This window comes from Ranitomeya imitator, chromosome 5, assembly GCF_032444005.1.
Source record: "Ranitomeya imitator isolate aRanImi1 chromosome 5, aRanImi1.pri, whole genome shotgun sequence".
NCBI lineage: Eukaryota > Metazoa > Chordata > Amphibia > Anura > Dendrobatidae > Ranitomeya > Ranitomeya imitator.
The window spans coordinates 425,760,870-425,776,807 of NC_091286.1; the positions used below are offsets into that span (position 1 = coordinate 425,760,870).

General features: G+C 41.2%; 1 protein-coding gene across 3 annotated transcripts in view; it reads left to right on the forward strand.

Moving 5' to 3' along the window:
* TPRG1 (tumor protein p63 regulated 1) overlaps positions 1–15,590 on the forward strand; it is a 254,691-nt gene extending 239,101 nt beyond the window's left edge. For all 3 annotated transcript variants that reach the window (XM_069727098.1, XM_069727097.1, XM_069727095.1), the window contains 2 exons: positions 7,844–7,997; positions 14,941–15,590. In XM_069727098.1, coding sequence (XP_069583199.1) covers positions 7,844–7,997; positions 14,941–15,135 — 349 coding nt within the window. In that variant the 3' untranslated portion in view covers positions 15,136–15,590. The remainder of the gene's footprint in view (positions 1–7,843; positions 7,998–14,940) is intronic.
* Positions 15,591–15,938: the final 348 nt, after the last annotated feature.

A 15,938-nucleotide genomic window follows, 5' to 3' on the forward strand; every position in this document is an offset into this window, starting at 1 on the left:
CATTGATGCCGGAGACTATTGGCCTGCCTGGGGGATTTTCCAATGATTTATGCACCTTCGGGAGAAGGTAGAACGTCGGTGTAACCGGGAAATCTGTAGTGAGAAAATCTACCTCTTTTTTTGTTCAAAATGCCACGACCTGCTGCTTGTCCAATAAGCTGGTCCAGTTTTCTTTTGAAAAAATCCGTAGGGTCTGCTGGAAGTTGTACATAACACATGGAGTCTCCCAATTGACGTCTAGCCTCCTGTAAATAGAGAGAATTAGGCCACAAGACAATATTACCTCCCTTGTCCGCCTCCCGAACAAGGAACTCTCCATTCCTCTGCAGGTCTCCGAGTGCCCTGCGTTCAGATAAATTAAGATTGTTGTTTCTATTACCATCGGGCCGAAGTGCCCGGATCTCCCTGCAGGTCTGGTTGAAAAAGATCTGGACCGCCGGAAAGAGGGAGAGGGAAGGAGTGGCCTGTGAGGGAAGTCTTCCGCCAAAGCGTCTCCTAGTAGATGTCATTTCATTTTCATGGAGAAGATCCATAAGGTCTCTAAGAACCTGTCGTTCATCATCCGGAAGCACATCTACTGAGGAAGGATGATGGTACAGAAGTTTAAATATTAATTGACGGCAAAATAAATAAACATCCTTTACCAGGGTAAATTTATCCAAGGTGTTCATTGGAGCAAAGGAAAGACCCTTCCTCAAAACCAGTTTCTCTACTGGGGTCAATACATATGTGGATAAATTAATTATCTGTAAATTACCCAAGTCGTCCTGTAGATTCTGTTGCTCCGGAGAGGGACAGGGGACTGGATCTAGCGTTTCCTGTAATTGTATCTCGTCTCCCGCTTGTATGCCGGAGACAGATTTTTTTTTTTGTGCATGCTATCCTTTTTTCTTGTTGTTTGTTCTATGTATCTGTAGCATGCGTTAGGTGATCCCAAGCGGCGGTGCCTGCCTACACTTTGTTGTCCGTATTTGGGGACATTAGATGCAATTTGGTGCAGAATTTGTTACCAAGTACAAACTTGTTGTGGATACTAGGGAGGAAAGCCTGTCTAATACAGAGTACAATGGAGCATGGAATGATATTTTTCTCATAGATTCTCTGTAAAAATCTCTAAATTGGAGGGTTCGTATAGACCTACAGCAGGGCACCATATTTTTGATTTGTGTGTCATGAATCTGTAATACTTCTATTTTTATGTGCTTGACAGCATTTGTCATTTTTAAGGATTTTGCCTGTAGGGCAGATTACTCTGGAACCTATTAAAATCCATTGGTCATTCTTGTAATGTATATAAATCTGTTTGGCCAATCTAGAAGGGGAGACGAAATGTGTGGCAGCACTCGGCATTATTACACCTGTATGTAGAGAACACCCGTAAGGGTATTAGATACCTCCCTTTTCCTGAGCTGTATGAGATTTACATGATCAAAAATATTTTTGTCCTATGGAAGCAATCAAGAATGGTTCCATTCACTGACAGCAGCATTTCTATCTGTAGAGAAGGTGACTTAAAGAGGACCTGTCTGCAGGATATCTAACTCCAATTAAAAGCATCCGTGTAAAGCCCCTTTAATGCTTACTACATTCACACATTGCTTGTAGTATTTCGTTGGGGCATTTTTGAGAAATCTATCCTTGAAGTTTCAGTGACAAGTGCAGCGGGGCAGGCGAATATCCTGCTGACAGCTTCTCTTTAACCACCTAATAACTCCGGTACCTCATTTGCCACCCCAAAAATATTATTATTTTTCAGTCCAGCCTGGGTTTCGAGCAAGTAGAAGGCAGCATTTGATTTGTTTTACTGACAGCAGACAAAAATGTTGAAAGTGGTTATGAAATGAAATTTTGCATTTGCTCTGTGAATAAGTTTTCTATTGCAAAACTGGGAAACTTCTGTTTTAGGATTCGGTGTATGGAAATGTAGCTAAGGCTAGTTTCACACTAGCATTGGATACGGCCCGTCGCATTGCGTCGGGCCGAGATTCCGACGCTAGCGTTTGATGTGCCGCACAACGGGTGCAGCGGATGCATTTCTCCGGCGCATCCGCTGCCCTATTGTGTGTGAGGTGCGGGGAGGTGGGGGCGGAATTCCGGCCACGCATGCGCGGTCGGAAAAAGCGGTCCGTCGGCAGCAAAAATGCTCCCGGCGGTCCGCCACAACACGGCGCAACCGTCGCACGACGATTGTGACGTGTGTCAATACGTCGCAATGCGTCGGTAATGTTACTCTATGGGGCAAAAACGCATCCTGCAAACAACTTTGCGACGTATTAAAAAAAAAGCTAGTGTGAAAAGCCACTTAGTCATCTTGAAATAGTCTCCATCCATCTTTCTTGTACAAACCCTCCTGCTTTCATCGGAAGCGATTCCAGTAATAACTGTGATTTCCTGGTGAATTCTAGTAAATTCACTAAAGGTGAAGCCAGACTTGAAATCTTTTCCTTCAGCTGATTTTGTCATGTGTGACAATTCCTTGTGATATCTCAATGTATTATCTGTGGTTTCATTTCAGGAAAGCAAGTAAACCTAGTGCATCATCCTAAGGTCTCGTTCAGACAAGCTTTCTATATGGACATGTCCTGTCCAAGTGACAATTGGGCAGCACACTGTAACTCAATAGGGCTGTATAGAGGACAGCTATTTCTCATGGACTGAGCCTCTATGTGAAAATTTTTTTAGCAGGCACTAGTCTCTTCCCAGTCTTGGATGAGACTTTCTCACTCAAGCCTATGGGTGTGCAAAAACACACAAATGTAAAATACTGACACAGATGAAAACCGTCCAAGTCTTATGGATGAAAGCTGAATGAGTTTTCATACGTGGGTCTGCCTGTGATCTATCTCAGTGGCCAAGTCTTCTGTGTCAGATTTTCTATATTAGTTCCAGCAGAACTTTTTATTTACAGTGATTCAACCTATGAATATGATGTGTAACATAATCAGCTATATGACAAATTCTCCGCTACTTAAGTTATATGGTGCCATATTACCTGATTAAAAGGGTTTTGCTGAAAACTGCTCAAACTCAGAATCGTAAAAAATTTTTAAAGAAGCTGCACTTTACAGTTCACCCGCCATTGTTTAAGCACCATATACAGGACCGTCTCACAAAATTAGAATATCATCAGAAAGTTAATTTATTTCAGTTCTTCAATATAAAAAGTAAACTCATATATTATATAGAGTTATTACAAACAGAGTGTTGTAATTCAATTGTTTATTTCTGTTAATGTTGATGATTATGGCTTACAGCCAATGAATACCAAAAAGTCATTATCTCAGTAAATTAGAATACTTTAGAACATCAGCTTGAAAAATGATTTTCAAATCCGAAATATTGGCCTACTGAAATGTTTGTTCAGTAAATGCACTCAATACTGGGTCAGGACTCCTTTTGCATCAATTACTGCATCAGTGCGGCATGGCATGGAGGTGATCAGCCTGTGGTACTGCTGGGAAGTTATGGAAGCCCAGGTTGCTTTGATAGCAGCATTCAGCTCATCTGCGTTGTTGGATCTGGTGTCTCTCATCTTCCTCTTGACAATACCCCATAGATTCTCTATGGGATTACGGTCAGGTGAGTTTGCTGGCCAATCAAGCACAGTGATACTGTTGTTTTTAAACCAGGTATTGTTACTTTTGGCAGTGTGGACATGTGCCAATTCCTGCTGGAGAATGAAATTTCCATCTCCAAAATGCTTGTCGGCAGAGCAATGCTTGAAGTGCTCTAAAATTTCCTGGTAGATATCTGCGCTGACTTTGGTCTTGATAAAACACAGTGGACCTACATCAGCAGATAACATGGCTCCCCAAACCATCACTGATTGTGGAAACTTCACACTAGGCCTCAAGCAGCTTGTATTGTGGGCCTCTCCGCTCTTCCTCCAGACTCTGGGACCTTGATTTCCAAATAAAATGAAAAATTTACTTTCAACTGAAAACAACACATTGGACCACTGAGCAACAGTCCAGCTCTTTTTCTCCTTGGCCCAGGTAAGATGCTTCTGGCATTGTCTATTGGTCATGAGTGGCTTGAGACAAGGAATGAGACACTTGTAGCACATGTCCTGAGTACGTCTGTGTGTGGTGGCTCTTGAAGCAACGACTCCAGCAGCAGTCCACTCCTTGGGAATCTCCCCCAAAGTTTTGAATGGCCTTTTATTAACAATTCTTCCAAAGCTGTGGTTATCCTGGTTGCTTATGCACCTTTTTCTACCACACTTTTTCCTTCCACTCAACTTTCCATTAATATGGTTGGATACAGCACTCGGTGAACAGCCAGCTTCTTTAGCAATGACCTTTTGTGGCTTACACTCCTAGTGGAGTGTGTCAATGATTGCCTTCTGGACATCTGTCAAATCAAAGAACAACCGAAGACAATGCAGTCACTGAATCCAATAAAAATATCTTTATTACAAATCAGTCTAAAATTACATACAAAAAAACTAAACAAATAGTGCAAATGGGACTAGCAGATGACATAACAAATGCCACAGGCAACATGAAGAAAGCAGTCACCCTAGTGCTAGTCCCATTTGCACTATTTGTTTGGTTTTTTTGTATGTAATTTTAGATTGATTTGCAATAAAGATATTTTTATTGGATTCAGTGACTGCATTGTCTTCGGTTGTTCTATTATAGTATTGGCAGTTATCCATATTGTCCATGGATGGTGGGTGCTTGTTTAGGGATATATACCATCATTGAATTATAGTATTTTTCGCACCACCAATGATGCTTATTAGAATAATTTTGTATCTGTCAAATCAGCAGTCTTCCCCATGATTGTGAAGCCTACTGTAACAGACTAAGAGAGCTTTTTAAATGCTTAGGAATCCTTTGCAGGTGTTTTTTGTTAATTATTCTAATTTTCTGAGACAATGACTTTTGCGTGACTGGCTGTAAGCCATAATTATCAACATTAACAGAAATAAACACTTGAAATAGACCACCTTCTTTGTAATGACTCTACATAATATATGAGTTTCACTTTTTGTATTGAAGAACTGAAATATATTAACTTTTTGATAATATTCTGATTTTGTGAGAAGCACCTGTATCTCCAGTCCTCCACCAGTGGTCTCTGTTTAACTGGCAGCATCAGTGGCATCTTACATACTCCATGTGTTCTCGCCAAAACCAGGCATCGGAAATCCTGCACATGATGCTTAGTGCTGTTAATTTGCTGTTGCGATCACAAGGAATATACAGAAAACCATGGACACAGTTCTTGAACGGTGGAATGAAATAAGTTACTTCTGCTTCTTTAATTAATTTATTACATTTTTTGCAATGGCGGGAAATTTGGGCAATTTTTACAGTAATTTGAAAAATTTTAGCAAGTTCCTGGACTAATGTCGCTTTATAAAAGTTGAACTCTCGTTGCATTTCATGACATTGATTTCAGGATAACAGTCAGTGGTGGTGCAGGATATTAAAGTTTTCACTTTTATGAAGATTAATATTTTGCGGCAAAAAGCCCCGTAACATTCCAAGATGGAGAAATTCCATTTGTCAAGTGGTTTATAATGAAGCTTGATAATCTGGTCCTTGCCAGAAACATTTCTTCAACATTACTGGTAATGGAAAGCTTTGTAACTTAACACATGCCTGCACTTCAGGACAGATGGTCAAATACTGAAGAGTGTGGCGGTAAGTAAATTTGTACAATAGCGTACTTGCACACAAAGCTGCTGACTCCCTATTGTGTGTATTGTTTTAATGGACTGCTGCCAAGAGTTTCCATTAACCGCACATACCGCGTTTTCACTAAGCTGGGGTTTTGTTACCAGATGCAAAGAAAACATAGTGATGTTGAAATAAAACTGTTGTGTTATGGAGAGGGAATGGCATGCATCACAATTCATCGTTTTTTATTTCCAGCAAGATATCTAATCTTTTAAAGAGGATTACACACCAAAATTATTAGGTTTCGGATCTCATACAATATATTATTTTATTCTAGCCAATGTATTCTAAATATCCTGATAGATAGTATCATGTGTCCTCAGGTAACGGAAGAACATGATATTTTTTTGCACTGAAGCAGCAAAATTCACATTGGGTGGTTGTTACCGCAGTATCATGATTAGCTGCATACCGCCACTCACCTCAAATTGTACTGATTAGGTGTTGGTTGCAAAGGGTAATGTGTATATGCCTATACAAAACTGTTAGGAGTGGGAAATAAATCATACACAACGTATGTTCAATACCATTCTAGAGCCCTCTAAATTAGTCGTAAACATGAAAAAAGCTTATTACTTGGTTACCTTGGGCTTTGTATAGCTACTTATTTTGGAGTTTATACCCTTTAAAGGGAATCTGTGAGTAGCTTCACCGCACAAACTATTTATATGCATATATAGCTCTTTCATAGACAAGTCCATGAATACCTTTACATGGCCATTTCCTTCATCCATTACTGAGAAATCAGCATTTGAATGAGACTGTAGGTCTGAAGCCTCTGTCACTCCAGCTCTATTCCCTGCCCAGCGCAGGCTGCCTCCTGTTTGGCTGATGATTCCTTTACCTAAATTCACAAATCATGTAGGCTGTTAGCCACACCAGAGGGGGCGGCGCTGGACGAGGAATAGAGCTGGAGTGACAGGGGCTCTACAAATAGTTTTTTAGTCTCGTTTGCATATCAATTCCAACTGATTTCTCAGTAATGGAGGAAGAGACTGGCCAAGTAAAGGTATTGCTGGACTTGGCTTTAAAAATGTGCATATAAACAGCTTGGTAGATGAAATCCTGCTGACAGATACCTTTTTAAAGGGGTTTCCAGTTAGTTAGTTTTTTTTTAGTTTTTTACATCAGTGTAAACAGTGAAACCTTACTACAATGCTCTTGAGCTAAGCAGCCTAGACTTTAATGGTATGTCCGCTCGGCCTCTCTTTCTGCTGTTAACACCTGTGGAAAACACTCATAAGAACGTACAGATTTCTTTTCTATGCAAAGCTTCAACTTCTGCGGTTAAAGGAAGTGAGTTGACGATTCTTCAGGCATTTTCCACTAGTAAGAAGCTCAATACTTTATAATACAAGTCAAATAGGAAAACTAAACGAAAAACACCTAGAAGGCTTTTTTTTCAGCATTTTCACTGCAAAAAATGCTAATGTTTTCTTTATTTCTTTATGGATATAAAAAAAATCATGGAAATCCTTGACAAATTTGCAAAAAATACAGACTTGGTAAAAAAAACAGGAAATGATAAAAGACAAAAAAAAAACAGGAAAAGGTGCTTCAGGTTTACAAAACACCTGAGAGAGGAGAGAAACCGATGCTTTTGTCCGCTGGTAAGAGGCGTAGTGTGTACACGTGATCATTGACAAGAACGGAGACCTCTGATCTGAGAGCAGGATGTAGGGAAATGCAGACCCTGATTGTAAACTAAAGCTTTGTCATTCACTGACCGCAAAATCATTGGTGGAAAATTGCAAGGAATTGAAACATAAAGGCCCACATTTCTATATCCGTATAAGCCGGCTAAATTGAGCCCCAAAAATTAAGAATTTGAGCACATTAATTATTAAAGTCAATTTATATAAAGCGTATTTGTTGTAGAACATTTTCATATTAACACAGATAATTGAGTAGCCTCAGAAATTGACGATTGTGGCAAATCTAGCTCTGCTAGGCAGTATAATATGGTGACATAGGGGTTTTGTTAAGCTGATCCTCTTTCAACAACATCCTTATCAGAAACGATTAGGGTTTTCATATTATAATATTATTTGCATGCCATATGTGTTATTGTGTATTGCACCATCATTTCTGAGAATGATTTCTCAAGGGCACATTTGATACATATGTAAAGACCTGCGATTTCTTCTTTTCAGGAGAGATGGAGAAGGACTGCGTATTCACTGGGATAAATTGCGCGAGGCTTCTTTTGTTGCCCGCTGGAACCCTTTGTCTAGTGATCTTCCGTACACAACCTTCATCGATCACCCGCTAAGTACCTTTTCTGAAAAGTTCTCCGCCATCAGCCAGGTAAATGTATATAGTGGTGTCATATGTAGCAGTCGCGGCCATTATTACACTCTGCCACTGCTGAATAACCTACCCTTATATGTTTGGTCAGCCAATATAGAGGATTGCTTCACTTGTACATACTAAGAAAATCCGTCATGTCAGGTATCCCACAGACGGAAGTATCAGGACGGTGCTGTCCAGGACAGTAAATCTTTTAAGTTGCTGAGTAGGTGAAAGTGACGTCCATCTAAGTTTCTTCCATTGAAGTCACATATTTGGTATACAGCAGCGCCGGTCATATGACAGGTGCCGTGTGGAATTCAGTTATGTGGGCTGCAAAACTCTGTTTGGAGTGTGCACCCACTGTACTCTGTAGGAGGATGACATTTCTCCTAAAACATGAACTCCAGAGCATTTACTAATAGAAGCAAACACGTGTTTTAATCAGGTCTCTTCAGGGTCAGACTGCAGCAGGGATCACAATTTATTTGAGTTTTTCAATCCAATTCACGGTAGTTTAATAATCTTTATATACTCAGATTGGCAAAAAATGTACTCTAACATTTCCACTAGAGGGCGGTGTGTGCTTTACCAGCAGAAAGTACAAAAAAAAACTTGTAAACTTCAAGACAAGTAGAAAAAAAACATGTATTGAGAAGGTTATTCTCAACATCATAGCTTTGTCTCAGTATTTACAGAATGAATCGGGTGTCAGTACAGCCTATATTGTCCCCCAGAGCTTTCTTTACCCATCATTGCCACTGAATCCATCCTCCAGTAGTTGTAATGCTGTCAGCTGAGCATGGATGCACCTAAAAGCACGTGTGATAAAACATCTGACAGCCGGGTTGTAGCACTGCTTAGTTATGCTCTTCTCTGAAGATCCCACTAACGCCAGTTGCATTTGCACCTAATGACCTTGCCTAGTGCAAGAAAAACTGTCGCGGCTATTGATGCTCAGCTCTGCAATGCTCTGCATGCACAGAGAACATGATCATGCTCTATAGGTCCACAAGAACCACCAACAAAATATGGAGTTTTAAGTAGTTTTGAATATTGGTCAAGTAGTGGGTCACTACATTCAAAACTGGCAATTGTCACTTCATCCGTAAAATGAAAAAAATGGCCAAGCTGAGATCTAGCTTTATCAGAAACTACAGGGGAGTAAAAGCAGGGTGCTTGCTGGGAAATGTAGTTTTAGCACATAAAAGAAACGTCCGTTCCGCTCTGTGAAGCTGGATGCACCAAGGGACAAAAGGAGATGACACAAAGGTACTAGAAAAAAAGAATATTACCAATGGTCATGCAGATACTGTGCTTTGTAAAAAAGAAAAAATATTGCCATTGTGGGAGAAACTCTAACTAGACTTGAGCAAAAAGATTTGTATGACCCGGGCCTACTAGTACGTCCATTGTCTGATGGACACATGTGGCGGAGACTCAGGAGCTGACATAACTTCAGTCGCCACTCTTTAACCACAAATCTCACAATCTGACAGATTTGGAGCGCTACTGCAAGGGAGAGTGGGTACAGATCGCTAATTCTAGACGTGCCATGCTGATAGACTCCTACCGAAAAAGACTGAATGATATCATAACTTACAAGGTTACTTTAGCTAAGTATTAGTTTAACCCCTTCCCGACCTGTGACACAGCGTATGCGTCTTGAAAGTCGGTGCCAATCCGACCTGTGACGCATATGCTGTGTCACAGAATGATCGCGTCCCTGCAGATCGGGTGAAAGGGTTGACTCCAATTTCACCCGATCTGCAGGGACAGGGGGAGTGGTAGTTTAGCCCAGGGGGGGTGGCTTCACCCCCCCCCCCCCCCCCCCGTGGCTGCGATCGATTTGAATGGCTGTTGAAAGTGAAACTGCCAATCAGAGCGATTTGTAATATTTCACCTATTAAAACTGGTGAAATATTACAATCCAGCCATGGCCGCTGCTGCAATATCATCGGTCATGGCTGGAAACATTGGTCTGCACCCCCCCACCGCCACCAATTTCCCCCCCCCCTAGTCCTCCGATCAGTCCGGTACACAGCTCCGCTCCCCTCCGTCCTCCTGTCCGCTCCCCCTGTGCTCTTGTCCGCTCACCCCCGTGATCCAATCCCACCCCCGTGCTCCAACCACCCCCCCTGCACTCCGATCCACCCCCCGGTGCTCCAATCCACCCCCCTGTGCTCTGATCCACCCCCCCGCGCTCCGATCCACCCCCCCATGCTCCGATCCACCCCCCAGTGCTCCCCCCCACCCCATCATACTTACCGAGCCTCCCGTGGTCCGTCCGTCTTTCCTGGGCACCGCCATCTTCCATAATGGCGGGTGTATGCGCAGTGCGCCCGCCGAATTTGCCGGCCGGCAGATTCGTTTCAAGTGCATTTTGATCACTGTGACCTATCACAGTGATCAAAATAAAAAAAAATACTAAATGACCCCCCCCCCCTTTGTCACCCCCATAGGTAGGGACAATAATAAAATAAAGAATTTTTTTTTTTCTTCCACTAAGGTTGGGGTAAGAACTAGGGTTAGGGTTAGGGTTCGGTATGTGCGCACGTATTCTGGTCCTCTGCGGATTTTTCCGCAGGGGATTTGATAAATCCGCAGTGCTAAACCGCTGCGGATTTATGGCGGATTTACCGCGTTTTTTCTGCGCATTTCGCTGCAGTTTTACAACTGCAGTTTACTATTGGAGCAGTTGTAAAACCGCTGCGGATTCCGCAGAAAGAAGTGACATGCTGCGGAATGTAAACCGCTGCGTTTCCGTGCAGTTTTTCTGCAGCATGTGTACAGCGATTTTTGTTTTCCATAGGTTTACATTGAACTGTAAACTTATGGGAAACTGCTGCGGATCCGCAGCGTTTTCCGCAGCGTGTTCACATACCTTTAGAATTAGGCTCCGTGCACACGGTGCGGATTTGGCTGCGGATCCGCAGCGGATTGGACGCTGCGGATTCGCAGCAGTGTTCCATCAGGTTTACAGTACCAAGTAAACTTATGGAAAACCAAATCTGCTGTGCCCATGGTGCGGAAAATACCGCGCGGAAACGCTGCGTTGTATTTTCCGCAGCGTTTTACACCTGTTCCTCAATAGGAATCCGCAGGTGAAATCCGCACAAAAAACACTGGAAATCCGCGGTAAATCCACAAGTAAAACGCAGTGCCTTTTACCCGCGGATTTTTGAAAAATGGTGCTGAAAAATCTCACACGAATCCGCAACGTGGGCACATAGCCTTAGGGTTAGGGTTGGAATTAGGGTTGTGGTTAGGGGTGTGATTAGGGTTATGGCTACAGTTGGGATTAGGGTTAGGGGTGTGTTGGAGGTAGAATTGAGGGGTTTCAACTGTTTAGGCACATCAGGGGTCTCCAAACGCAACATGGTGCCACCATTGATTCCAGCCAATCTTGTATTCAAAAAGTCAAATGGTGCTCCCTCAATTCCGAGCCCCGACGTGTGCCCAAACAGTGGTTTACCCCCACATATGGGGTACCAGCATACTCAGGACAAACTGCACAAGAATTATTGGGGTCCAATTTCTCCTGTTACCCTTGTGAAAATAAAAAATTGCTTGCTAAAACATCATTTTTGAGGAAAGAAAAATTATTTTTTTTATTTTCACGGCTCTGCGTTGTAAACGTCTGTGAAGCACTTGGGGGTTCAAAGTGCTCACCACATATCTAGATAAGTTCCTTGGGGGGTCTAGTTTCCAAAATGGGGTCACTTGTGGGGGGTTTCTACTGTTTAGGCACACCAGGGCCTCTGCAAACGCAACGTGACGCCCGCAGACCATTCCATCAAAGTCTGCATTTCAAAAGTCACTACTTCCCTTCTGAGCCCCGACGTGTGCCCAAACAGTGGTTTACCCCCACATATGGGGTATCACCGTACTCAGGAGAAACTGGACAACAGCTATTGGGGTCAAATTTCTCCTGTTACCCTTGGGAAAATTAAAAAATTCTGGGCTAAAAAATTATTTTTGAGGAAAGAAAACGTATTTATTATTTTCACGGCTCTGCGTTATAAATTTCTGTGAAGCACTTGGGGGTTCAAAGTGCTCACCACACAACTAGATAAGTTCCTTTCGGGGTCTAGCTTCTAAAATGGGGTCACTTGTGGGGGGTTTCTACTGTTTAGCCACATCAGGGTCTCTGCAAACGCAACGTGACGCCCACAGAGCATTCCATCAAAGTCTGCATTTCAAAACGTCACTACTTCACTTCAGAGCCCCGGCATGTGCCCAAACAGTGGTTTACCCCCACATATGGGGTATCACCGTACTCAGGAGAAACTGGACAACAGCTATTGGGGTCAAATTTCTCCTGTTACCCTTGGGAAAATTAAAAAATTCTGGGCTAAAAAATTATTTTTGAGGAAAGAAAATGTATTTATTATTTTCACTGCTCTGCGTTATAAACATCTGTGAAGCACTTGGGGGTTCAAAGTGCTCACCACACATCTAGATAAGTTCCTTTGGGAGTCTAGTTTCTAAAATGGGGTCACTTGTGGGGAGTTTCTACTGTTTAGGCACATCAGGGGCTCTGCAAACGCAACGTGACGCCCGCAGAGTATTCCATCAAAGTCTGCATTTCAAAACATCACTACTTCCCTTCCAAACCCCGACGTGTGCCCAAACAGTGGTTTACCCCCACACATGGGGTATCGGTGTACTCAGGAGAAACTGGACAACAACTTCTGGGGTCCAATTTCTCCTATTACCCTTGGCAAAATAGGAAATTCCAGGCTAAAAACTAATTTTTGATGAAAGAAAAATTATTTTTTATTTTCATGGCTCTGCGTTATAAACTTCTGTGAAGCACCTGGGGGTTTAAAGTGCTCAATATGCATCTAGATAAGTTCCTTGGGGGGTCTAGTTTCCAAAATGGGGTCATTTGTGGGGGAGCTCCAATGTTTAGGCACACAGGGGCTCTCCAAACGCGACATGGTGTCCGCTAACAATTGGAGCTAATTTTCCATTCAAAAAGTCAAATGGCGCGCCTTCCCTTCCGAGCCCTGCCGTGTGCCCAAACAGTGGTTTACCCCCACATATAAGGTATCGGCGTACTCGGGAGAAATTGCCCAACAAATTTTAGGATCCATTTTATCCTATTGCCAATGTGAAAATGAAAAAATTGAGGCGAAAAGAAATTTTTTGTGAAAAAAAAGTACTTTTTCATTTTTACGGATCAATTTGTGAAGCACCTGAGGGTTTAAAATGCTCACTGTGCATCTAGATAAGTTCCTTGGGGCATCTAGTTTCCAAAATGGGGTCACTTGTGGGGGAGCTCCAATTTTTAGGCACACGGGGGCTCTCCAAACGCAACATGGTGTCCGCTAAAGAGTGGAGCCAATTTTTCATTCAAAAAGTCAAATGGCGCTCCTTCCCTTCCAAGCCCTGCCGTGCGCCCAAACAGTGGTTTACCCCCACATATGAGGTATCAGCGTACTCAGGACAAATTGGACAACAATTTTCGTGGTTCAGTTTCTCCTTTTACCATTGGGAAAATAAAAAAATTGTTGCTAAAAGATCATTTTTGTGACTAAAAAGTTAAATGTTCATTTTTTTCCTTCCATGTTGCTTCTGCTGCTGTGAAGCACCTGAAGGGTTAATAAACTTCTTGAATGTGGTTTTGTGCACTTTGAGGGGTGCAGTTTTTAGAATGGTGTCACTTTTGGGTATTTTCATCCATATAGACCTCTCAAACTGACTTCAAATGTGAGGTGGTCCCTAAAAAAAATGGTTTTGTAAATTTCGTTGTAAAAATGAGAAATCGCTGGTCAAATTTTAACCCTTATAACTTCCTAGCAAAAAAAAATTTTGTTTCCAAAATTGTGCTGATGTAAAGTAGACATGTGGGAAATGTTATTTATTAACTATTTTGTGTCACATAACTCTCTGGTTTAACAGAATAAAAATTAAAAATGTGAAAATTGCGAAATTTTCGAAATTTTCGCCAAATTTCCGTTTTTATCACAAATAAACGCAGAATTTATTGACCTAAATTTACCACTATCATGAAGCCCAATATGTCACGAAAAAACAATCTCAGAACCGCTAGGATCCGTTGAAGCCTTCCTGAGTTATTACCTCATAAAGGGACACTGGTCAGAATTGCAAAAAACGGCCAGGTCATTAAGGTCAAAGTAGGCTGGGTCATGAAGGGGTTAAGGGTGTGCATATTTATGCAAACACATTATTTTAGTTGTTTATTTTTCTTTTTCCACCCGAAAAAATTTAATTTTGTTTACAATTGAATTGTACAGTTTTTAGGTGACATTAAAAGGGGAAAATTTCTGGAATGATTCTTTTTTTGTGATTGCTGAAAGTTCTATGATTCTTTTACCTGACAAAAAGCTGGCATTTCAACAGCGGTGTGTAGACTTCCTATATACACTGTTTCTCTTGTCCAGAAATGCAATTACAACATTGTATGTACCAAAAATGTTATCAATAAAAACTACATGTCTCCACATTATAAAACAAATTCACACATAGCTCCATCAACAGAAACATTTTAGTGTCTCATATATATATTTTTTTACAGTTTTAAAGTTTTGAACTTTTTTCTAACCACTAAAATGTAAAAAAATAATCACCAAACTTGGATTTTTTTTTTTTTAATTTTTCAGTACAATATATGGCAAAATGAATGGTGTCATTAAAAACTCTTCCCACAAAAAAACAAGCCCACATACAGCTATGTCATCAGAAGTAAAAAGTTATCATTCTTGGAAAGAGGAGAGGGGAAAAAAAATCAATAATGGAAATTGGGTTGGACATGAAAGGGTTAAAATAAATGGTGACTCTTGTGTATAAAAACTATATAGATATACAGTATATATGAAAACATTAGCCGCTCGTTATAACTGGCCAGGTACACATTCTTATATGTGGAAGCATAACTTGTAGCAGTCCGAACGTCTAACTTTCAGTCATCGTCTTATTTCTCCTATGTCTGCAGATTTCAGTCTTTAATGATCAATTGGTAAAAGCCGTCCAAGAATCACACAAGACTAACCCTGTGCCAGGGCGAGCAAATGGAGCTTTGATCTTAAATCAACCACTTCTAATTGAGACATACGTTGGATTCATGTCCTTCATCGGAAACCGGAACAAGCTTGGCTATTCACTCGCGAGAGGCAGCGTTGGGTTTTAAGTAAAGCTGATATTGTTAAAGTGTCAAGTGTCTCACAGATACGTCTTTGCCGTATACATAGAAGTAAGCCATAATATCATGTTAGGTGTTAATGTATGGATGACATCACTCTAGGACCCTGACACTTCAAACAACCTTTTCCATTGTTCTATATTGTTGTACCATTTAAAGGATTAAATCAGGGATGACTAGCTGAATGTTAATGTTGGGGACCACTGAAGGGTGTGTATGTCGTCATAGAAAAGCCCTTCACCACTGCATCTAATGTCATGTTTAGTGTATTTTTAATATTAATCTTTTATATACCTTGGCTCAATTCAAGCTTTAATAAATATATTCTTAATCAATATAACTATATTTATATTTACTGTTGGTCAAGTGTGTTCTTGTCTTGTTCTTTGTTATATTTTTAAAACATTACCTTAACCTTCAAATAAAGTATTGGCACAAATACACAGGACCTGGTAGTGTCATTCTCACTCAAAGGGTGTCACATCTATGTACAATAAATAAGTGTTTCCCTCCTTACATCCATTTAGGCTGCACATACAGGACCATCCACAAAATGAACAGTAGGGTTTCCACAACCGCTGGTGTCCAGACATGTTGAAAGCATTTTTTTTACTTTTGCAAGTTAGCAATGACTTGTGGAAAAGTGGAATGAGAGGTAGGCTGCATACATGTAGCAGGGAAATGGAGGCTATTGGTAAAACGTAGTAATCTGTGTGACAGATTCTGTATGACAGATTCTGTATGAGTGATATGAATCTCTCAGACCGTGTTCTTCAATAGTATCTGGTGAA